This window comes from Athene cunicularia, assembly GCF_003259725.1.
Source record: "Athene cunicularia isolate RWA chromosome 10 unlocalized genomic scaffold, athCun1 chr10_part1, whole genome shotgun sequence".
Taxonomy (NCBI): domain Eukaryota; kingdom Metazoa; phylum Chordata; class Aves; order Strigiformes; family Strigidae; genus Athene; species Athene cunicularia.
The window spans coordinates 3071410-3090918 of record NW_020799112.1 but is presented as its reverse complement, the minus strand read 5'-3'; the positions used below and the strand labels follow the sequence as shown (position 1 = coordinate 3090918).

The window sequence follows — 19509 nt, the reverse complement described above, 5'->3', positions numbered from 1 at the left end:
ACTGTAAGAAATTCCCCTAAAGAATATATTTGCCTTAACAACAGGCTACACATACTAGAATCTTTCCTTGAGTGATGTTTCTTTGGGTATTTGAGAATATTATGTTGATGTCAGTTTGGCTGAGCATGTCTACTTTGCATGATAAAGTAAATAAGCAACTGGTAGAAATTCTGAACATTCCTGGCTTCTGCAAAGAATAAGACAACTGAAGGCAGAGAAAGCAGAGCAGTGACTAAGCATCTGAATAACATAAGACACATTAATGCATAATTAACATACAGCAGTTATAGAGCAGCTATTCATCCCCCCACTGTTGAGAGGCAATAGATTCTTCCTCAATTGTATTCACACGATGTTAACTTTCCACCAAATTCAACCAAGTTTCTTGTGCTGTGTTTCTCTAGTGATCTTTCAACTAAAAAGGAACAAATATGATACAATCAAGCTTCTACCAAACCTTAAATACAGATCTATTTAAATGAAGCCACTTAAAACTGCTGTTTTCATACTAAAGCTTATGCTTCTAGCACACCACACCAGGGCTCTGTTTGAATAAACACACTGGAATCTTAAACAGAAAACAAGACATGTTTATAGGGAGGATATACAGAGATTTATTTAATCAGGTTTACTATTTACAGTTGAGATCACTTTCACATAGTACTTTGCTACTCTACATGGCTACATTGTTTCCAAACCAATATGAGATCTACAGTCTAACAGTTCACTCAACACATAAAATCGCTCTTCATAGAAAAAAAAGAAATATTTCATTATAGAACAGTAGTGCATACATTATACTCCTGAAAAGCCAGCTTGTATTTTAAACCACTAGCGTTTGAAAGGACTGATCTCTGAAGGTCGAAACTGCAGTCACATGATCCTAAAATTTTGGTTAGTCTTTCTTTTACAATTTTATATATAAAGTGTACTGGACTTAAGTGTTTTTTAAAAAGTGACACTGGTGAGGGGCAAGATTAAAATATTTTTCTCAAATTAAATACAGCTGGCTTCCTTTGTACAACTTTGGCCAAAAGAGTTCCATGTAGTGAAGGTTTAAGAAATCCTCTCTCTATATGCAAGAATCAGCCAGTTAATGCTTAGAGGTAATCTACCAAAGTAGGCACACATCCTTTGACTTTCATATCAACCAAATTACACTCAACTTGCAAATGGTTCTGAAATTAGAAAGTTTACTAGCATACTAAAACATTTAGGTACATGAATAGCTGGCTAAAACAGTGAAAGTCACAGGTGTGTGTAAAGCTGAGTTGTTTTGCCCATCACCAGTGTACAGTACAGCTGTCCTCATCTGTGAAAGGTGAGCTTTGACTAAGCTTAGGGCAAGAAAGCTATTGCAGTAGACCTGGCCCATTCACCTTTCACAGGAGTAAGATTGAACTGCATGTTCACGTTCTCTTCTAGGCATAGGTTCCACCAGTGATGAGCAGTTCGTAGGCAGGATCCCGACTCCTCCTACATAGTACTATACAGGCACACAACATGCCCAGAAGCTATGGAGAAAAAAAAAGAAAACAAGCTAAGTACAAAAGAAGGAACATCAAGAGATTTATCCTCAGCACATTGTCAGCATGCTTCACAAGACTAATTGTCCATAAAATAAACGGCAACAAATGCACTGTTCTTAAAAAAGCTTCATTTCCTGCTGCAAAAAGCAAAGGCCACAAACTCCACAGACTTATTTGCTTGCAAGATTGACTTGGACATCTTTAACAGCTTTTTTTGGTCAGGTACTTGCATTCTGCCTCAACAATTCAGATGGAAGAAATTATTAATTTCATGAAAGGTACAGATTTAGATACTGTATCTAGTATGAAAATTCAAAGTGAAATTCAAATGCATTAGCATCTAATTTCCATGATGAAAGCCAGCAAAACTTAAGATGAATACATCACCACGGACCTCTTTCAAATCTCTGTTAACATGTCCTATTAGAAACCTTAAGTCCAATGTGAATTATTCACATCTAGCATTTTCTTGCTGTTAAAAGTTCACAGTACCATGATCGTGCTGGCAAGTTTGCCAGGAATTTACGTTTGATCACCGTGTGTGTGTGTGTGTGTGTGTGTGTATATATATTTATATATATATATATATATATGACTTAAATCAGATGAATGTCATCAGGGATGCAGGGCATGCTATTTTACAGAATTTGCATATTTACTGAAGGTAGAATAAAACTGCCCCTACTCAAAAAAATCAGGTATAGTGTTGTGTTCTATGGCCTACAGTAATTGGTAATGGATTCTAGTACAGTAAGAGACTATACCGATTTGGTCATATGCACAGAAGCTTATTCAGACACAAATATTTAATAAGGTTCCTGTCATAGCTCTGGATGACAAAGCATCACCCAAGAAGGTAAACATGTTTCTAAAAAAACAAACAAAAAAGAAACTTAAAAACCCTCTTGAAAAGAAAGCAAACAAGAATGATATGGGTGAGCAGACAACCAAGTGTAAGCCTACTTCCTGATACAGCAAAACCCCTGTGAAAATACAGCACTGGGACAAAAGAAGAATTACTCACTTTTAATAAAGTCTGATCCAAACATCACACATGTAACAAGTTTTAAAACTAAATGATGGTACATGCAACATAGTACTCAAGTCTGCTGAAAGGCTGACAAGAATGTTTTAAAAATCCTTAGTTTAAATAAGCAGTGATTAAAAAGAGGCATGATGAAATTCTAGAATGAATTTTTAATTTCCTAGAAAGGAACAGGCTGTAAAGATTAGAAACATTCTTTGTCTGGAGTGCATTATCTGCTTTGGGTCTATAGCAGAAACCAGGTCAGGTTCAAAAACCACATGGAGAGTAACCTAGAGTATGGCACTTCAGGCTCTTGGTAAGAACAGCACCTTTCCTCACTTTCTATCAGTACTTGGGTGGTTCCCATTCACATATTAACTCCCAAATACATGTTATATTAATGTCAGAGAAAAACAGTTACATGAGAGAATTAATATTCATGCACAGAACCCTTCTAAGTGAAGAATTAATATCCACAATTAAACCCCCCTTAAGTTAAACTTGAGATGGAGCATTTATGGTAGTTGCCAGTGGCTACAAAACTCTGAAGAAGGCTCACAGCCTGCAAGTACAGAAACTTCATCTTTCTCCCTGTCCAAATTACGGATAAAATTAGGATAAAAGTGTGCTGCAGAAAAACACCTCCTGAAGTCATTTGCTGTAATTAATTCTAGCCATGTATTTCAAATAAATAAAAGTAGTTCCATCACATATACTATTATTCACAAAGATAATCCTGGTCAATTGGTCACTTGACATTAAATGCATGTAGTTGTGTAAAGTCAAAACCAATCAGTCACTGTAATAAGAACTCATGTAATTAACTTTTGAGATACTGGTTAAGCCATTTACATCCTTTAGGAGGCCAGTGAGCATATTTCTAGAATTCACTGTAAAGACAGAAGTAATCCCCATATTTCAACTTTCTCTACAAAATAAAGTATGTAATTTCTTAAATTATGCTAGCACATTGAACTTCTTCTAAGGCATCTGTTTCTCTTGAGTTGCTGCTTAACATTGTGAACAAAAATACTTTGTCAGTCTGTGTTGAAGAAGGATCCGTACACCCCCCTCTTCAACTTTCAGAAAAGTTTAGCCACATCTCCCAGTCAGGTTTGATTTGGTTTTGGTTTGGTTATTTTTTTTTTTTAAATTTTATTTTAAAATTTGCCTACTAGCATTAACTATTTTATTTGCTTTTGCCAAACCTGTTCACCTTTTTTTAGCACAAAAAAGCTCACTGGCTGTATATACATGCCAAGCTCAGTACCTTGTAAATGATCACTAACTACAAAAGCTGTACTTTAAGAATGAACTCAGCAGCTAACCAAGCAGCTCTTCTATTGCACTGTGATGCCTTTGCTACCTTCAGTTTGCCTCCTATTTATTAATAGCTCTGTGCTGTCACTGTGGTTGAAACAGAATTATTGCACACTGGAAGATCCCCATGGTAACTGAAACATGAACATAAAAATGGCTTCTATGCAGAAAAGACTAAGCTTTCTACAAATTCGAAGCCTTGCAAAAAAAATTCTCCACTTCTCAGTCTTTTCATTTTAAAGACAGTACTGAAGGGTACATTTGTTCCATGTAAGGTGAGGTAATGAACTCAGGACAGTCTTACTGCATAACAAAGTAATCAGTTCAGAGTAGACTCTATGCAGTGAGTATAGGAAAGGTAGTAAAAATCATCAAAAGGTAAGGAAACATAATCACTAGTCTAAGTTTACAGAACATGACCTCGGTTACAGGTCACCTGCTGAAGTTTCCATTCTTACCTCCACATCAATTTCACAAAGGCTCTTTTGCAGAGAATGAGGCTAAGTATGTTCTTAAATTCTGTGTTACAAATAAGGGGATGTCACAACTTAAGACATAAGTTGCAGGAGATAATAGTATTCAACCTGTTTTTTATTTTAGTATATACTAGAGAAAAACTAATGTCTCTTTAAAACATGTGACTTTACAACCATTTGAACTGTGCAGCAGATATACAAGAGTATGACCTCTGATAGACTTAAATGTGATTACTACTCAGTGAATATTACTAGACAGAAATTCCAAGGGCATTCCAAATACCCTGTATTCTCTATTTTCTATTAATTTTCTGAACAGGTATCACGCAGCTTGTTTTAACTTTAAACAAAAAGACTTCAAGATGCTATACTGCAGCATTAGCAAAGAAATTTCTCTGATGTTCTTATTTTCTTGACAAGCTGTTTATACAATATGTACTTTCTGCCAATAGCTGGATTACTGACATGTGGAAACAAATCAAAGAGCACCCACTGCAGAAAGGATACAACTAACATGTTTGCCTAGAACTGATGAGCCAGGAATAACAGAAGGATGCAAGCAGCCACATTTCCATTGCAAGCACATGTCAAAGTCTGGCCTGATCCCAAAGAGGATTATAACTGTGCTGCATTTTGGGGTGAACTGTTAACCAACCAGCAAACTCCAAAGCTAGAAATAATGCCTCCTCTTGGGATTCAGCTCACCCAGCCTCATAACATACATTTTTTTCCCTACATAAAAAAAGCTGCCACACTAATCATGGTTGCAGTAAATACCTTCATTTATATTACACATTTCAGTGTTCAAGCAGACTAAATATTAATTTAACAGTTAAAGTTTTAAGAATGGCAATTAAAAAAATACCTTCCTTCAAAAGGTCAACCTCACCAAATTTAAAGTTCCATGCCTGAAGCAATCTGGTTCTGGACAACATTACTATATACAGTGTTACCTATGAGTAATATCCTTGTAGCATTGAAATAGAAATTTAACCATATTTTCACACAGCTGTTTGCAAAAGATTATTTACATTCAAACATACAATCCAGCTCACAAGATGCTTTTGAAAACAAAAATATCTAAACTGCCTCACTCAACAGGTACAATATTTTCTGAAATCAAATGCTATTAAGGGCACAGAAGTAGCTTTGAAACTAGTTTGCACGTTTCTTGGGATTCAGCATATGTACTACACTTCTTAGAGGCCATAACATTTGCACAATATTTGATTAATACACCAAGCCTGCCAGATTGATTGTGCATTCAAGCTTCCAATTCTACAGTCCTAGTCTTTTTTAAAAGACCTAAATAAATACTGAGATACACATCAGTCTATTTCCTCAGTTACTTTTTATGACCAGGGTAACTGTAACCATTAAGGTTCATGTGGGAGACAGCCTGTTACCAATTTTAAGTAGATAGGCTTTCCAGTTTAGAACCTCTTTTTACTTAAGTCCAGAAACTAAGAAATCTGCAAGACACAATGCAAAGCTCAGTTGAAAAAGAGCAGAGTATGTTAACCAAAAACCCTGGTGTACCTCCTGGGTGGTCCTGACATTATTTGCATGCCAGAAGCAGTTAAGCTGACATACCTCTAAAATGGCATGAAGTACTAGCTATTTGCTTTAAAGGTGGAAATCAAATACTTCAGGTGTTAAATGCCATCAGAGCACATTTACTATACTTAAATACTTGAAGAAATTTCCCATTTACATTCCAGTAGATTACTGCATGTAACATTGACTGTTCAGGTATCTTCAAATCTAACAGAGTATACATGCACATAGCAGTAGCTTTTAGACCCCACATGGTTTAGAAGTTCTGTGTTAAAGCATTTGAACTTTTGACTTTTGTGCATTTATCCCCCAAACCAATCGAGCAGGGACTAAAGTTGTCATCATCCTGTGTATAGCTGTAATAACCTGGACAGTAGTTTAGAATTTCATTTGAGAAAAAGGTTACAGCTAAGGAATATTCTCTTACCTGAATAGCAGCAAATGCTAGTGCTGCCCAGATGACATACATCATGATCTCTTGAAGCTTCTTTACAACCAGAGCCTCACACCCCTGAAACAAGTAGAATTCTTATATATCCATCTGGCAACTGTATTTAGGCACACCAAAACCACCCCAAAAGCATCAAACAGGGCAAAAAGATAATACTAAAAAATGTCATTACTTAGTATACCATAGATGAAAAAAGGAGGTTTTTTCCCCCCTATAGAAAACATGTTTATTTCCTGTTAAAGCAAATACCCCCAAGACTTCATGCTCCCATTAAAAAGAAAACACAATGATTTGTCAGCAAAAGCACACAGCTAGGAAGTAGCTGTCTTTTGTTTGTCTTACCTCAGAATAAAGGTCCATTGGGTGGGTCAAACTGCCAGTACAATTGCTGAGGGCTGCTTTGCAACAGCTAAGTGGCACACTGTTATTTTTAGTTTGTTTGAACCAGACAGTATTCTCCCAGTCTGAATAGTTATGGATCCCACAGCAGCGCAGCTGCAAAAACATGCAGGTAAAGAATCAATGTGTTTATCAGTCAAGTAGTGAGACAACACAGCAATTCTAATTGCAATACCAAGAACACAAGTGTACTTAGTTACCTGAGTAACAAATTATTTGACATTTACTTAAGCTAATTGTAGACTGAGCATATTGTAAAGGGGCCCATAAACCTGAAAACATTTAAGATACTCCTTACAAAATGCAGACTTGAAATTCAAGTTCTTGGGGAACATTCAACAATCCACTTTTTCCTCATGCCTCCCTAACAAGACAAAAGCTTTATTTTTGGCTTAGCACAGTTCTATCCTTAAAGCTTACAACAGATACTTGAAAAAACCTTTGCTTTCTGGACACAGTCCTGGCCTGAACCAGAGTTTGCTCTTGTCACAGAACTGTGGTGCAGAATTAAAGTTCATCTTATATGCCTATGTGGCCATGTAGAAAGCCTTCAGGAATGAACCAATTAAATACATACAGTTCCATTCTGCTGAGAGCTTATACTCTACTGCAGTCCTCAGAGATTTATCGTGTACAGCACAGCCTCAAACAGAGGTACTGCCTTAAGTGTCAATTTACCAGCTTCCTGCCTTTCTCCCTTTCAGGAAGAATTTTAAGCAAGGTATGAATTAGTAGTATCACCGACTTAAATACATTAGACTTTTAGTATGTAAATGCTAGATGACTTTTTAAGTTGATGTAATTGTAAGAGTGTTGAAAGCTCCAGAATATTCTTTAAGTCTGATCAGTTCTTTTAGCCTCAAATCCAGAAACATGCAACACTAGCTTTCAGCTAGAAACAGGAATACCCTTTCCCTACAGCATGTTCTAGATAAATCTGTGCAGATGTGAGAACATTCTGCAATGGAATTTTGCAGAAAAATACCTAAGTACTCAATATTTGAATCCAAACACTGATTTATAGATAGCCAATCACACAAAACGCATCACCCTATGAACAATGCCATAATTCTACTCATTTTAACTAAGTTAACTGACCAAAAAGCTTTTTCCCAAATTTGACAGAATGAAGGAAGATATGCTACACAAATAGGAGTGCCACACAGTGTCTGGGTTTTAAGGACAGAAAGGACTGCCTCAGTCTCACCTGCCTCTGTACATAGTCAATAGCACGACTGGCTGCATCAGGATTTGTCCCATTGTATCCATTGTATACTTTCCGAATGCTGTGATCAACTTCATCCTCCACCTGCGAAGCATTAGGAAAGCATCTGCATTAGCACATTAACAGAAACAGTACAGGTCTAGGTAAAATAATTTCACCCCTACTTACAGCAATTCAGAAAACCCAGGTAACTCCTCACATCTGAAATTAACATACTTTGGTGGTACAGCTGCTTAAACTTCTAATGACTTTTGCAAAGATGCTACTACCTTGAAGCTACCAGACAAGAAAAAAAACAAGCAGCTATCTTCCATGAGATTTTAGACAAAGTAGCTTTGCAATGTATCTCAAAGGAAATTGCTGTTATTATGACACTGCAGCAGACATTCCATGAAGTTAAGGGCTCTCCATAAGGGCATGAATTCACCTTTCCACTTCCTCCTACTCCTTCAGAGTTCCAAGCCAAAACCAGTATAACCATCTGGGCTAACTTGTTCTACTGGGGACCACAAGGATATGAGTAAGTCATACCACCTGCTCTTCCCATTCTGCTTGAACCACAGGTAAATTCTCAAAGATGAGGTCTTTTGGTGGACTTTTCTACCCTAGAAGTGACAAAGCTCCAGCCCCGTGTGCCTCCCCACTTTCTGAAAATTGCTGATGGCAGTACACTGTACATAGCAACAGCTACTGGAATAGCTCCTAAAGCTACTGCAGATGAGTCAAGCTGCTAAAGATGCTGTCAAGTACATGTGTTCGAAATGTATGCCACCCAAGAATCATCACTTGTACCCCAAAAGGCATCTTATAATGCCCATTTTGGAGGAAATCTTACTAGAACCTTTTAAGTAGTATGTTTCACTGTAAACTGTTATTTAAATGAACAAAATGTCTGGTGTAACTAAACATTTGTACAATAGTAACATTAGTTCTGAATTGATTTTTTTTCTCTATCACATTCAACAGGAATTACATGCAAGGAATGTAATCTTAGGGCTGAGCATTAACTAAACATACATATTCTTTAGATTTGCAAGTTACAGTAGGAAGGCCTTGCTAATACATCACTCCCCTTAACTTCTTTAAAGGAAGAATATTCTACAGAAATAGCACAAGCTTCATTTCCCTCCACCCAAGAATGGTATCTTCACAAGTAAATCAGTATCAAGACAGATATGAATAAAAGTCAATTTAGCCTGCATAGGCAACTTGTCTCATACTAGTTTAAAATCAATTGTTTGATGATTTAACTAATGTGATTTACAGCTCTGATTCATACAACAAAACAGCTGTTCAATTTGTCATATAGGTTTTAAAATAATTTATTTCAGTCCTTACTTGTATATCATTTGGCTTATGGCTCAATTAGGGCAACATTACGCCCAAAAGCCATGCAAATGACATACAATGCAAACAGAAATCAATAGCTCCAGCTAACTGGCAAGTTTTATGAAAAATGAAGAGTGAACTACTCCACCCAGAGGAAAAAAGCCACTAAGTCCTCAACCAACTGACAGCCTGTTTAATCCCTACTGCCATTTACAAAAAGCCTTACTTTTACTGACAAGGACCAATGCTAGTGAGATTCTGCAGCAGGTCAGTCAATCACAATACGCCCTAGGCATACTTCGCATTGCTCTGATGGACTAGGAGTCTGAACTGGATCCACACATGCAGGTTACAGGCATGTTGGAAAATTAAGCTATGTCAAGATCAGTCATTCTATCTTAAAAGGGCACAATACTACTTTCTTGAGACATTATACCCAGTCTCACTTGGTGCCAAAAGTTTTTTATGAACTGCCATGACTTCAATCTTTACTTTTGTTTGTGAAGTTTTATTTGGAAGTTTGTACAGTTAACACTAAAGTAATTCTAACACAATTCAGGTGCCTTTTTAAAAAAAAAACCAAACACCACAAAAAAACCCAAAACCGCCACAGATCTGTACATGCCATGTCAGAAACATGAGAACAAAATTAGAAAAGCACAGATCTGCCTTATTTATCCTGGCAAAAATGATCAGAAATCTAAGCAGATTTCACCTCCCAGCTCACTGTTAATAAATTTCTTTCTGACACTTCTGCTGTACTTGAAAACAATTTCTTAAGATGCTAAGTATTGCAGGGTAGTAGAAAACTGCCATTTTTACTCACAAACTCTGTCTTCCTTTCAAAAGGCTTAAGATTTAGTTTTTGAATACTGACTCCCACAAATGTCTCACTGTAAGATGATGCCACCACTAAGAAACTACCTTCCCTCTTCCCCCCAAGCTCTGACCCTGCATTACCTAACAGCTGTGAAACTGTATGGTAGCAAGACAAAAATGAGAGACAACAGAACATGCACCTGGAACCAATCCAATTTTCAAGTGTTTGATTTCAGATGGGCTAGGGAAGAAAGATCTATGCATCTGTTTTTATCTGCTCTGAATGCTGTCATCCAGAAAAGAGTGAGCCACTTTAAGATGGGAACACAGAAGAAAGTAAGCTGACCACAGCTTAGACCCACTCAGATGCATGGTAATTCCTGAATAACTATACTGTAATACACTAAGGTTCTCCAAGTACTGAAACAGAAGGCAACCATCAAGTTAACATGTAAGAACTCAACATGTTCCCCATTCTCCGGGAACTGTATTGATCTCCTCAGTTGTTTCCAAGGACTACTTGCACTACAAGCTTCAAAGAGTCCCAAATAATCTCCTCAGTGCATGGCCAAGATGCCAGAAATCAAATGCAGACCATGAGGAAAAAAATGAATTTAAGCATTATCAATAGAGCATTTTCTGTTGAAGCAACCTATTCTAACTACTAAGCCAGATTTATCATGCATAGTTCAAGGTCCTTTCATTAGCTGCTTACTCAAGGGAGACTTCCTTCACAAAAGTTTTTTACTTAATGGTTGTCTCACCATTTCTTCCAGGATAGTAGGAATGAATACTGAACTAGTAAGACCTGGGCTGTTTATATACATACAGAGGACCGAAGAAAGGTAAATGGTGCTTCATTTAGTAGTAGTTCAGCTTGCTATTAAGATATTACTGGGGAGTCCTATAATGTGATCATACTACACATCACAGCTAAAAACGCCTTTTCTGCTAATTTTTTGGCAAAATTTAGATGTAGACATAATAAAAACCATTGAAACTGTGCAAGTTAGAAATTTCATTTCAAGCTACATTATAGTATCTCTAATACCTCATGGTATATATTTCTGGCACATATTATGCTGGTAGAAACACAACTAATTTAATTTTTCTGGTCCTGTTTCTTAACTTCTGTTAAACAAACAGTGGAAGAAGTCACAGTTTCTTTAGCCATAACCCTTGTCAACAACCTGTATAAATCTAGACAGTATATATTAACACATTCAGTCTATTTGATTTTATTACGATGCAGTGTTAGTTTGTATACGAAAACACAAGATAACATTTAAGTTACTCATATCAAAACAATATGCCCTATGTTCAAATATTGTGCAACCAAAATCATTTACAAAGTCAAAGCATAAATAAATTAGAAGACCATCTGGAAAATGGAATGGTACCAATTACCTTGACTCCCCTCTACTATTCAACTGATAATGATATATTCCAGCTAGTTTTTTTGCTTCTGAGAAAACTTTTGCTTTGCTTTGAAGAACACTGATGTTCTAAAAATGTAAGATATTGGTATCTCAAATTAACCCACTTAGAAGTTTGGTTTTATTCCCTTTAATACCCATTAACAGTTCTACAGAACCAAATACAGTAAAGACTAGACCTCAGTATTTTGGTCAGTTTACAACAAAACATTTACTGAAATTGAGAAGTTATTACCTTTGCTCTGTAGATGTAGCCAAGAACCACAACCACAACTTCAGTGATAAAAACCAAGAGCAGGATGATCACAAACTGTAAAATACAAACCAAGAGTGTTTGTGCAAAGAGGTTTACTCATTTAGTCTCTGAAAGCCACCATACAGATTTTGCTATTTAAAGTAATTGTTCAGGTGAGGTTTTGATTTAACAGATAACTTAAAAGCAGACAACTGAGTTGACCAAATGAGCCAAATATTAACTTCATTCAAGAAGCTTCAGTGTTCATAGCTTCACCAAGTAATAAGCAGCTGCTCAGCCAGACAACTGAAAACACCATGCTGGATCGCTTTAATCAAGCGTTTCTTTCAATCTTCTTTCTGTTAGATAAATAGGAATGTCACATCAAAGAAACTACTCAGGCTGTAACTAAGAGTGGTAGATGGACTAAGGGCACATTTCTTCAGATTAAGCCCTGTAACAACTGACAGAGACAGCAAGCTATGCATTTGCCTTGGTATATTTAAGAGCACTTTTAAGATAAACTGTTAAAAAGTCTACACTGTGTCCAACAAAAAAAAAAGAAAAAAATGGAGACAGTTTAAATGCTGGCCTCTCTTCGAAACACGATACAAAATACTACAGTGTTCAAATTAAGTTATACAGAAAAATACTGAAGCATCACAACAACCCTCTGTCAACCTTGATGCAAGATACTTAAAACAAGAAGGCCCCTACCTCACCTTTCTCTCTATTATATTTCAGCTTTTTAACCAGAACAGATAAAAATGAGATTTAAAAACTGTTATGACTTAATGATATGGTTTTACATTTTTTAAACAAGATAACCACAGTTCTAAAAAATGTAAAACAGAGGAGCCTACCTGATGCCAGAACTGGCTAATTTAGCACCATTATTTAGAACAGAAAATTGAAATGAGATGTTCATAACAAAATAAGGGGAAAACATATAAGGCCAAAAAATAAGATTAGAACAAACTTTTAAAAATAATTCAGAAGTTTATTAAAAGGGAATGCAACCAAATATACAACAGGCAAACACCATCATATAAAAACTCTACAACTTACCGTAGCTAGTCCACAGCGACTTTCTCGAATTGTGGCACAGCACCCAATAAGTCCAATAATAAAAAGAAGTGTTCCCACAGCTATGATAATAACTGCTGGAATTAGTGTGTAGACATCTTCAAAGAAGTGATCATAGTCATCATACGTGATGAACACATAGGCTCCCACGTAGCACAGTATGCCTGCTGCTGCCTACAATACATACAACAGCATGGTAAGTTGCTTTGAACACCAAACCCTCCTTTCAGCAAGACTACTTTGCAACAATTATTTTATTGAATACCATAAAGTAGTCTTCCTCAGAATTCAGACTTTTTAAAGTTTAAGCATCTTTGAAAGGTCACAGCATATGTTTATTAGGAATATCTCAAATGGAGTCTAGCCAGTAGTTTTCAAACTGCATTTAATCTAGCAAGATTTAGCATTGACTACACTGTGGGAGTCTTCCGAGGCATGTGGTCAAGAAATGAGGGTAACCCTATTATGAACACCAAAATCTTCCTCCCTGTTCTCAAACACTTCCTTCTTATGCTGTAAAATAAAACCTTCTACACAGTCTAACACTCACAAACACATACTTTTGAGAACAGGATTCCAAGTCATCCAAGCAGCAAGTTATGTGCTATTCAACAGCTTTTCAGAACATGTATGCAGTCCTTTAATCTGCCATTACTTACCTAATACTTAGTCTTCTATTTTACTCATTACCTATGATTTAACATTAGACAGAATAGATACCCACATTGCAAACTTTAACCTTTGCTAGGGAAAGGTGAACTGCGAGAAATAACAGCTTTCTGAAGCATTCACAGCACTGGAAAATCTGATTCTAACCAAGAAAGCAGGTAGGAACAGATAGAAAACACTAATTATTAAAAGACAGAACCAAATACCCAGAGACACATACCACAACATTTTTGAGATGTTCTTGTTACTGATTTGCCACTGCAAGTAAGACCTGTAGGATGGATCTTTCACTATATAGATTTAAAACACTAAGACAAAGCACTTAAATCAATCTGGTATGACCTTACCTCCCTTACAGTTACAGGGATCCCAACACATCAATACCTTCATTAACTTTAAGCCGAGCAGATCTAGTGAAGGACAGACCGGGGTTGCTCGAGGAGCCAGCTAACATACATTTATTTCAAAGGGCCTTATCAAATTTTGTTTTACAAATGTCTTTCACAACTGTCTCCACACTTGCTGCAGAATGAAACAGTCCTGCTATATGTCAAAATGAAACATCCACAATGACGGACAATATAATTTGAATATTTCACGACACTTTTTTGTTATCCCAATACAAGGCTAAGCTAAACCAATCCACTCAGAAGCTGCAATGACTAAGCTAAGACCTGGGGAATTTAATTTTCATGTTAAGGGTAGCATCCCCATTAAAATCCAATCTATACTCTGGGCACAAGAGTTAACTGGAATATTACACACTTCAGCTCTGATCTGAGAAAGAACACTGCCGGCTGCCTCCAGACCTCCTTTCCCTCTCAGTGGCCTTGTAACTACCCCTATGCCTGCGTTGAAGAGAGCTGACACACACACATATAGCTGGTTCCTGTAGTTATAATATTACAGGACTGGGTCATGCTATTGTAGAATCAAAGAATCAATTAATAATTCAGGCCAGGAGGCATCTCAGGAGATAATTTAGTCTGATTTCCTGCTAAAAAAGCAGGGGTCAACAATTAATTCGGACCAGGTTGCTCAAGTCTTTGTCCAAAGTTTTGAAAATCTAAGGATGGATACTCCGCAGCCTCCCTAGGCAACCTTTTCAGTGTGGCACAGAACAAGACAAACCACAGACAAGCGATACTCAGCATATCAGCACTATTTGCTACAATGTACTAGGTGTACTGCATAACTACTGCAACTACTTCCTATAAAATAATACTGCATAAATACTACTAGAATAATACTTTACATATGGAATATCCCCTGCAGCACTTTGTTATAGAAACACTATGTCACAGAAAGTTGTATTAAGAGCCAGCTCAAAAGCACCATCCATTCTGTGTGGATTTGAGCAATGTATTTCACCTCTCTGCCTCTCTTTCTGCAGTGAAGGTGTGTACTCCACAGGAATCTTAAAAGCATCCAGGAGGCTCACATTCATCCAATAAAAGGTGCCATAGAGATACAATGCTAACAAAACCAAAAATTCAGTAACAAAGACCAACAGCAAGACATCTTCTCCAGACAAGAAAATCTGAAGTGAACAAGCCATTACAAAATTGCCCCTTTGCACAAAAGATGTTGAAATGCTAATCCAACAACACAAATCCCGCCGTGTTAGGTACAACATGGCAAAATGCAGACATACAATTTCCGTACACAAAGCAAAGATTCGAAGTAGTGTCACTGAACAATGGAATTACATTAACTGTTGCCTAGCAATGAAGCATGTGAATGACAGGACAGTGATGTAATCTCCCATTTCTAAGAACTAAAATGCCTGTTAGAAATATGGTATATTGCAAGGTGGCAGATGAAAAAACACAGCTGTGGCTGGCATAAGGCACAGAAAATAGACCACAAAACTGAAATCAGAACCATTTGTGAACCCTTTGTCCTTCTCTGTTGTGTGAAATTTAAGTGGCTTCCTTCTTCACTAAGAAAAAATCTGGTTCATAAACTGCATGTGCACATATATTTAAAGAATATTTGAAACAAAAAATTGTAATCTTTAAAAAATGTCTACAGGTATTAGTTTTCATTCCCTGCTTCAAGAAGCATACACATTTTACAAAATTTTGCTCTTCCAATATCATGCCAGACAAGGTGAGTCTGACAAGTATAAATATTGTCTCAGAAACTACTTGTAAAAAAAAAAAAAGAGTATTTTGTAATTACTATTGGAAAGGCAGATTTTTCTTAGACTTCTCAGATTAAAGCACCCTCATCTGAAGACTTCACTAAATCCTTTCCATAATGACTAATCAGCCACGACAGCATTTGACCTTAGGTTCTGCTTTTGAACAATGTTGTGGAACTGGTGTTTCTGTGGAAGAAGCTACAGAATTTGGGGAACAGCGGTGTGCATGCATATGTCTATAAACCTTGCACTAGAGTAATGAGGAAGTTGATAAAAACACTTCAAGTAATTTTCAGGGGGAAAAAAACAACCAATAAACAAAGTCCTGAAAGCAAAGGTGCCTTCTGGAGCTCTCAAGTTTTAAAGCTATGAAGGTTAAAACTCCTTTTCCATGTATCACAGTCTAACACTATCTCTGAACAGGTACAATACCTAGTCTATCACAGAACAATGAAAAAAGCAACACTAGCCAGTCAGTTTGCAGGAACATAAGTTTCATGTGCCTTCCCTTTTCCTTTCATATCACAACCACGGGATGCTTAGTGTTTTCTTCAGACTGTCTCTAAACCAGGAAGGGGGGAGGTCTCTAAATCAGCATTTTAGCTGGGATTAGGAATGTCCTTTTGAAGCCATCCTTTTTGCTCAACTTCTGATAATTTTCACTTACTACCTTCTGGTTTGCATCACCGACTAGTTTTAGGAGTAACAGGACTCAATTTTGGATGAAACTAGACCAGAAGATGAGTGCATCTACTGTGCTAACTGCTGACAGGTGTTCAGCTGACAGGACCAGACTAGCCTGAGGTCCTCCCTTCCCTCCCCACAACTCAGTAGTTTCAATATCCACATCTGGATCTCAGCACATTGCATTTTGTTTTACCTCCATAGTATCATGTTATATGTTAATGTAAATAAAGCATAAATATTGTAACAACAGATAAAGACAAAGAGCTAGTCTTACCTACCAAAGTATGCAACCTACATCGATCAGTGCTGCACCAGTTAAATGGACATTACCTGTTGCAAGCCAAGAATAAAGTGTGCTTTTTAAAAGAAAAAAAACAAAATAAACCCCAAAGCAGTACCATGTGCTTAAATAATTTGCTTCTCAAAAAGGGAATCACCACAAGTAAAGACACAAGGATAATTAAAAAAATAAAATCCAAATCTCAGTGCTTACTATCCTGCAGAGCAAATAGTAAATCTGCAGAGCAAAGAGTAAATAGGTAAGTCTGAACTCAAAGATATTTAAATAAAATAAATAGGTAAGTCTGAACTCAAAGATATTTAAATAAATAAAAATACCATATTTACAATCATGCATTTCCTATCATTAAATGGAAGCCAAATACATGAACTGCACACAGTTCAAACAAGTCTTTGATAAACAGGGCTTGAAGGCAGAATTCTCGAACTTGATCTGCTCAAGGCTCTGAATAGATGGCAGCAGCTTCAAGAATGTGTGCCAGGTCACATGTATGCTCTGGGGAGATGATTGGTTATTCAGCATTCACACATCCTTTCAGAGTTGTTTGCATCTGACTTGTAGTACTGAACCTGAAGTGGCATACTCCTATTTCAGGATGAATTAACCTTTAAAAAGACTGAGAAGGTAAATATAGTCAATGAAGCCAGTTTGTTGCAAAAGGCTTGAACAATCAGACCTCTTTTTCATCAGAAGAAAATTTAAAAGATAGAGACCTCTTGTAGTTCAGAAAAAGCCTCATATTGCTTTAGCACAGCCTCTAAGGAGTTATTAGAAGCCAAAGAAATATCCAAAGAACTGGAGGGAAAACTGGAAAAATCTAATGACACATGCAATGATAAACATCACTCAAAGCATTATAGGCAAGCCTATTTAAAACCTGGGGTTCTTAGAGTGAGTAAACTTCCCCCCATCTTTGGGCTGGTATAAAACAGCCTTTTAAGCTCATACCTATTTCACAAAGTCAGCTTTCACTCTTCACATGCACTGAGGTGTATTCAAGGCTACACACTGTCCAGATGCACCCTGAAAGAGTTTCAGGTTTGTTTTGTTGTGGTGGTGGTGGGTTTTTTTTTCAGTTTTTGTTTGTTTTTTAATAAGTATGCTGCAAGCACACCAAGAACTGTTTTCATGTTTTCAGTAATGCTCACACACTGCAGCAGTTCAAAAGCTAAAATTTTGGCTAGCTAAGATGACAACTGCTAAGATACTTAAACTAGTTGTTTTGTTGATCATTTATTTATCAGCCATGGACACTGCAACTCCAACGTACGACTAATGTTTCCTTATACTACCCTACTACTGTTGCTCCTTAACAGATACAATGAAAATTTGCCCAATGATTTTGTATCTGTCCAAAGTATTGTTCCTCAGTTACTTTTGCTGTTTACCTTGCTACTGAATTTTCTTCACTTTGGGACCACAACAGAACACACACAAAAAGTTTCTGAATTTCTTTTGGTACTCTTAATTAATTAGGCTAAAGAATAGTATTTGTCCCTTTAGAATGCATTTTATTCACTGTTTTAAGAAAAACACATACTCTGTGAACAAGAAAATGAAAGAGGCAGCTAAGTATTATATGTTAGGAGGAAACACCTCTGATGACCAGTTAGATAAAGGAATATTTCACCTTTTTGGTAAGTACACCTACTTATAAATTCCTACCACTGCCAACTTTACCACTGCTGACTGGCAAATCTTAGTATTAATACAGATACCACTCTAAACCCCATTATTGTTCATTCCACTACTAAAACATCTTTCCCCTTCACCTTTTCTGCCTGGATCTTGTCCAAGAATCCCCACCTATCCACTGACCTCCTTATGTTAAACTTCGTCGTATCTTTGATCACACTCACTGCCTCTTCTAGTCTGCAAACATCCTTTTTCTTTTCTTAAAAAAATCCCCATACAATTCAGGTGAGATTTTTGAGGGTCTACAGTTACACCGGTTTTGTTTTCAAAACAGTTACTCCTTTCCATGCTTACCAACACCTGAACATTTCCTACCCATTAAGCAGGGACACTGGTATTGTAGTTTGACAGCTAGTTTTCGGGCTTCTCAGAGCAGTATCTTAAAAAAGCATTTTTTTACACTACTCCATTATTTAACTTCTGCTGTACTGCTGACATTTTCAGTTCTCTCCAACACAGCCTGATTACTGGGGTTTGTGTGGTGGTGGAAGGGGAGGGGTGCAATGGAGTGCACCTTGTGTGGCAGGGTTTTTTGGTAGTGCAGGAGGGGGCTACAGCAGTGGTCCCTATGAGAAACTTCTCACAGCTCCCTCGCTCCAAGTCAGATCCATCTCTGTGCAAGGCCAAGACAGTTAGTGATGGCAGCTGTGTCTCTGTGATAACATATTTAAGGGGAATCTTGAGAGGGGGTTGGGGTGACTTGTGAGGATGCACAAGGACACTTATATGAACACTGAGGTCAGTGGAAAGAAGGCCGAGGAAGAGGGGGAGGTGAACTGGAGCAGAGTACCCCCCACCCCGTAACCCGTGGAGAGACAGCAGGGCCATCCCCTGCCACCCATGGAGGTCACTGGAGGAGCAGAGATCCGTCTGTGGAGTGGCCCCAGGACTCTGTGGGAAGAAGCAGCCCCCACTGCTGTAGTCTAACGCTGGGAAGACTGACACACGTGGAGGTGACCCACGCTAAAGCATCTCGAAGAGAATGCATCCCGTGGGGAGGACTCACAGCAGAGAGTTTGCGGAGGACTGTCTCCCATGAGAGGGATGCCACGTGTAGCTGGGGGAGGAATGCAGAAGAGTTCTTTCCTCCCACCGCCCTGCAGGAAGAGGCAGCAGAAGATG

General features: G+C 37.5%; 1 protein-coding gene across 1 annotated transcript in view; it reads right to left on the bottom strand.

Annotated features, from left to right (window-relative positions):
* Window positions 1-590: 590 nt before the first annotated feature.
* Window positions 591-19509, bottom strand: part of TSPAN3 (tetraspanin 3) — a 25453-nt gene continuing 6534 nt past the window's right edge. The window contains exons 2-7 of the mRNA XM_026856423.1: window positions 12872-13063; window positions 11804-11878; window positions 7967-8068; window positions 6703-6855; window positions 6337-6420; window positions 591-1514 (exon numbers count right to left, since the gene is read on the bottom strand). Coding sequence (XP_026712224.1) covers window positions 1422-1514; window positions 6337-6420; window positions 6703-6855; window positions 7967-8068; window positions 11804-11878; window positions 12872-13063 — 699 coding nt within the window. The 3' untranslated portion in view covers window positions 591-1421. The remainder of the gene's footprint in view (window positions 1515-6336; window positions 6421-6702; window positions 6856-7966; window positions 8069-11803; window positions 11879-12871; window positions 13064-19509) is intronic.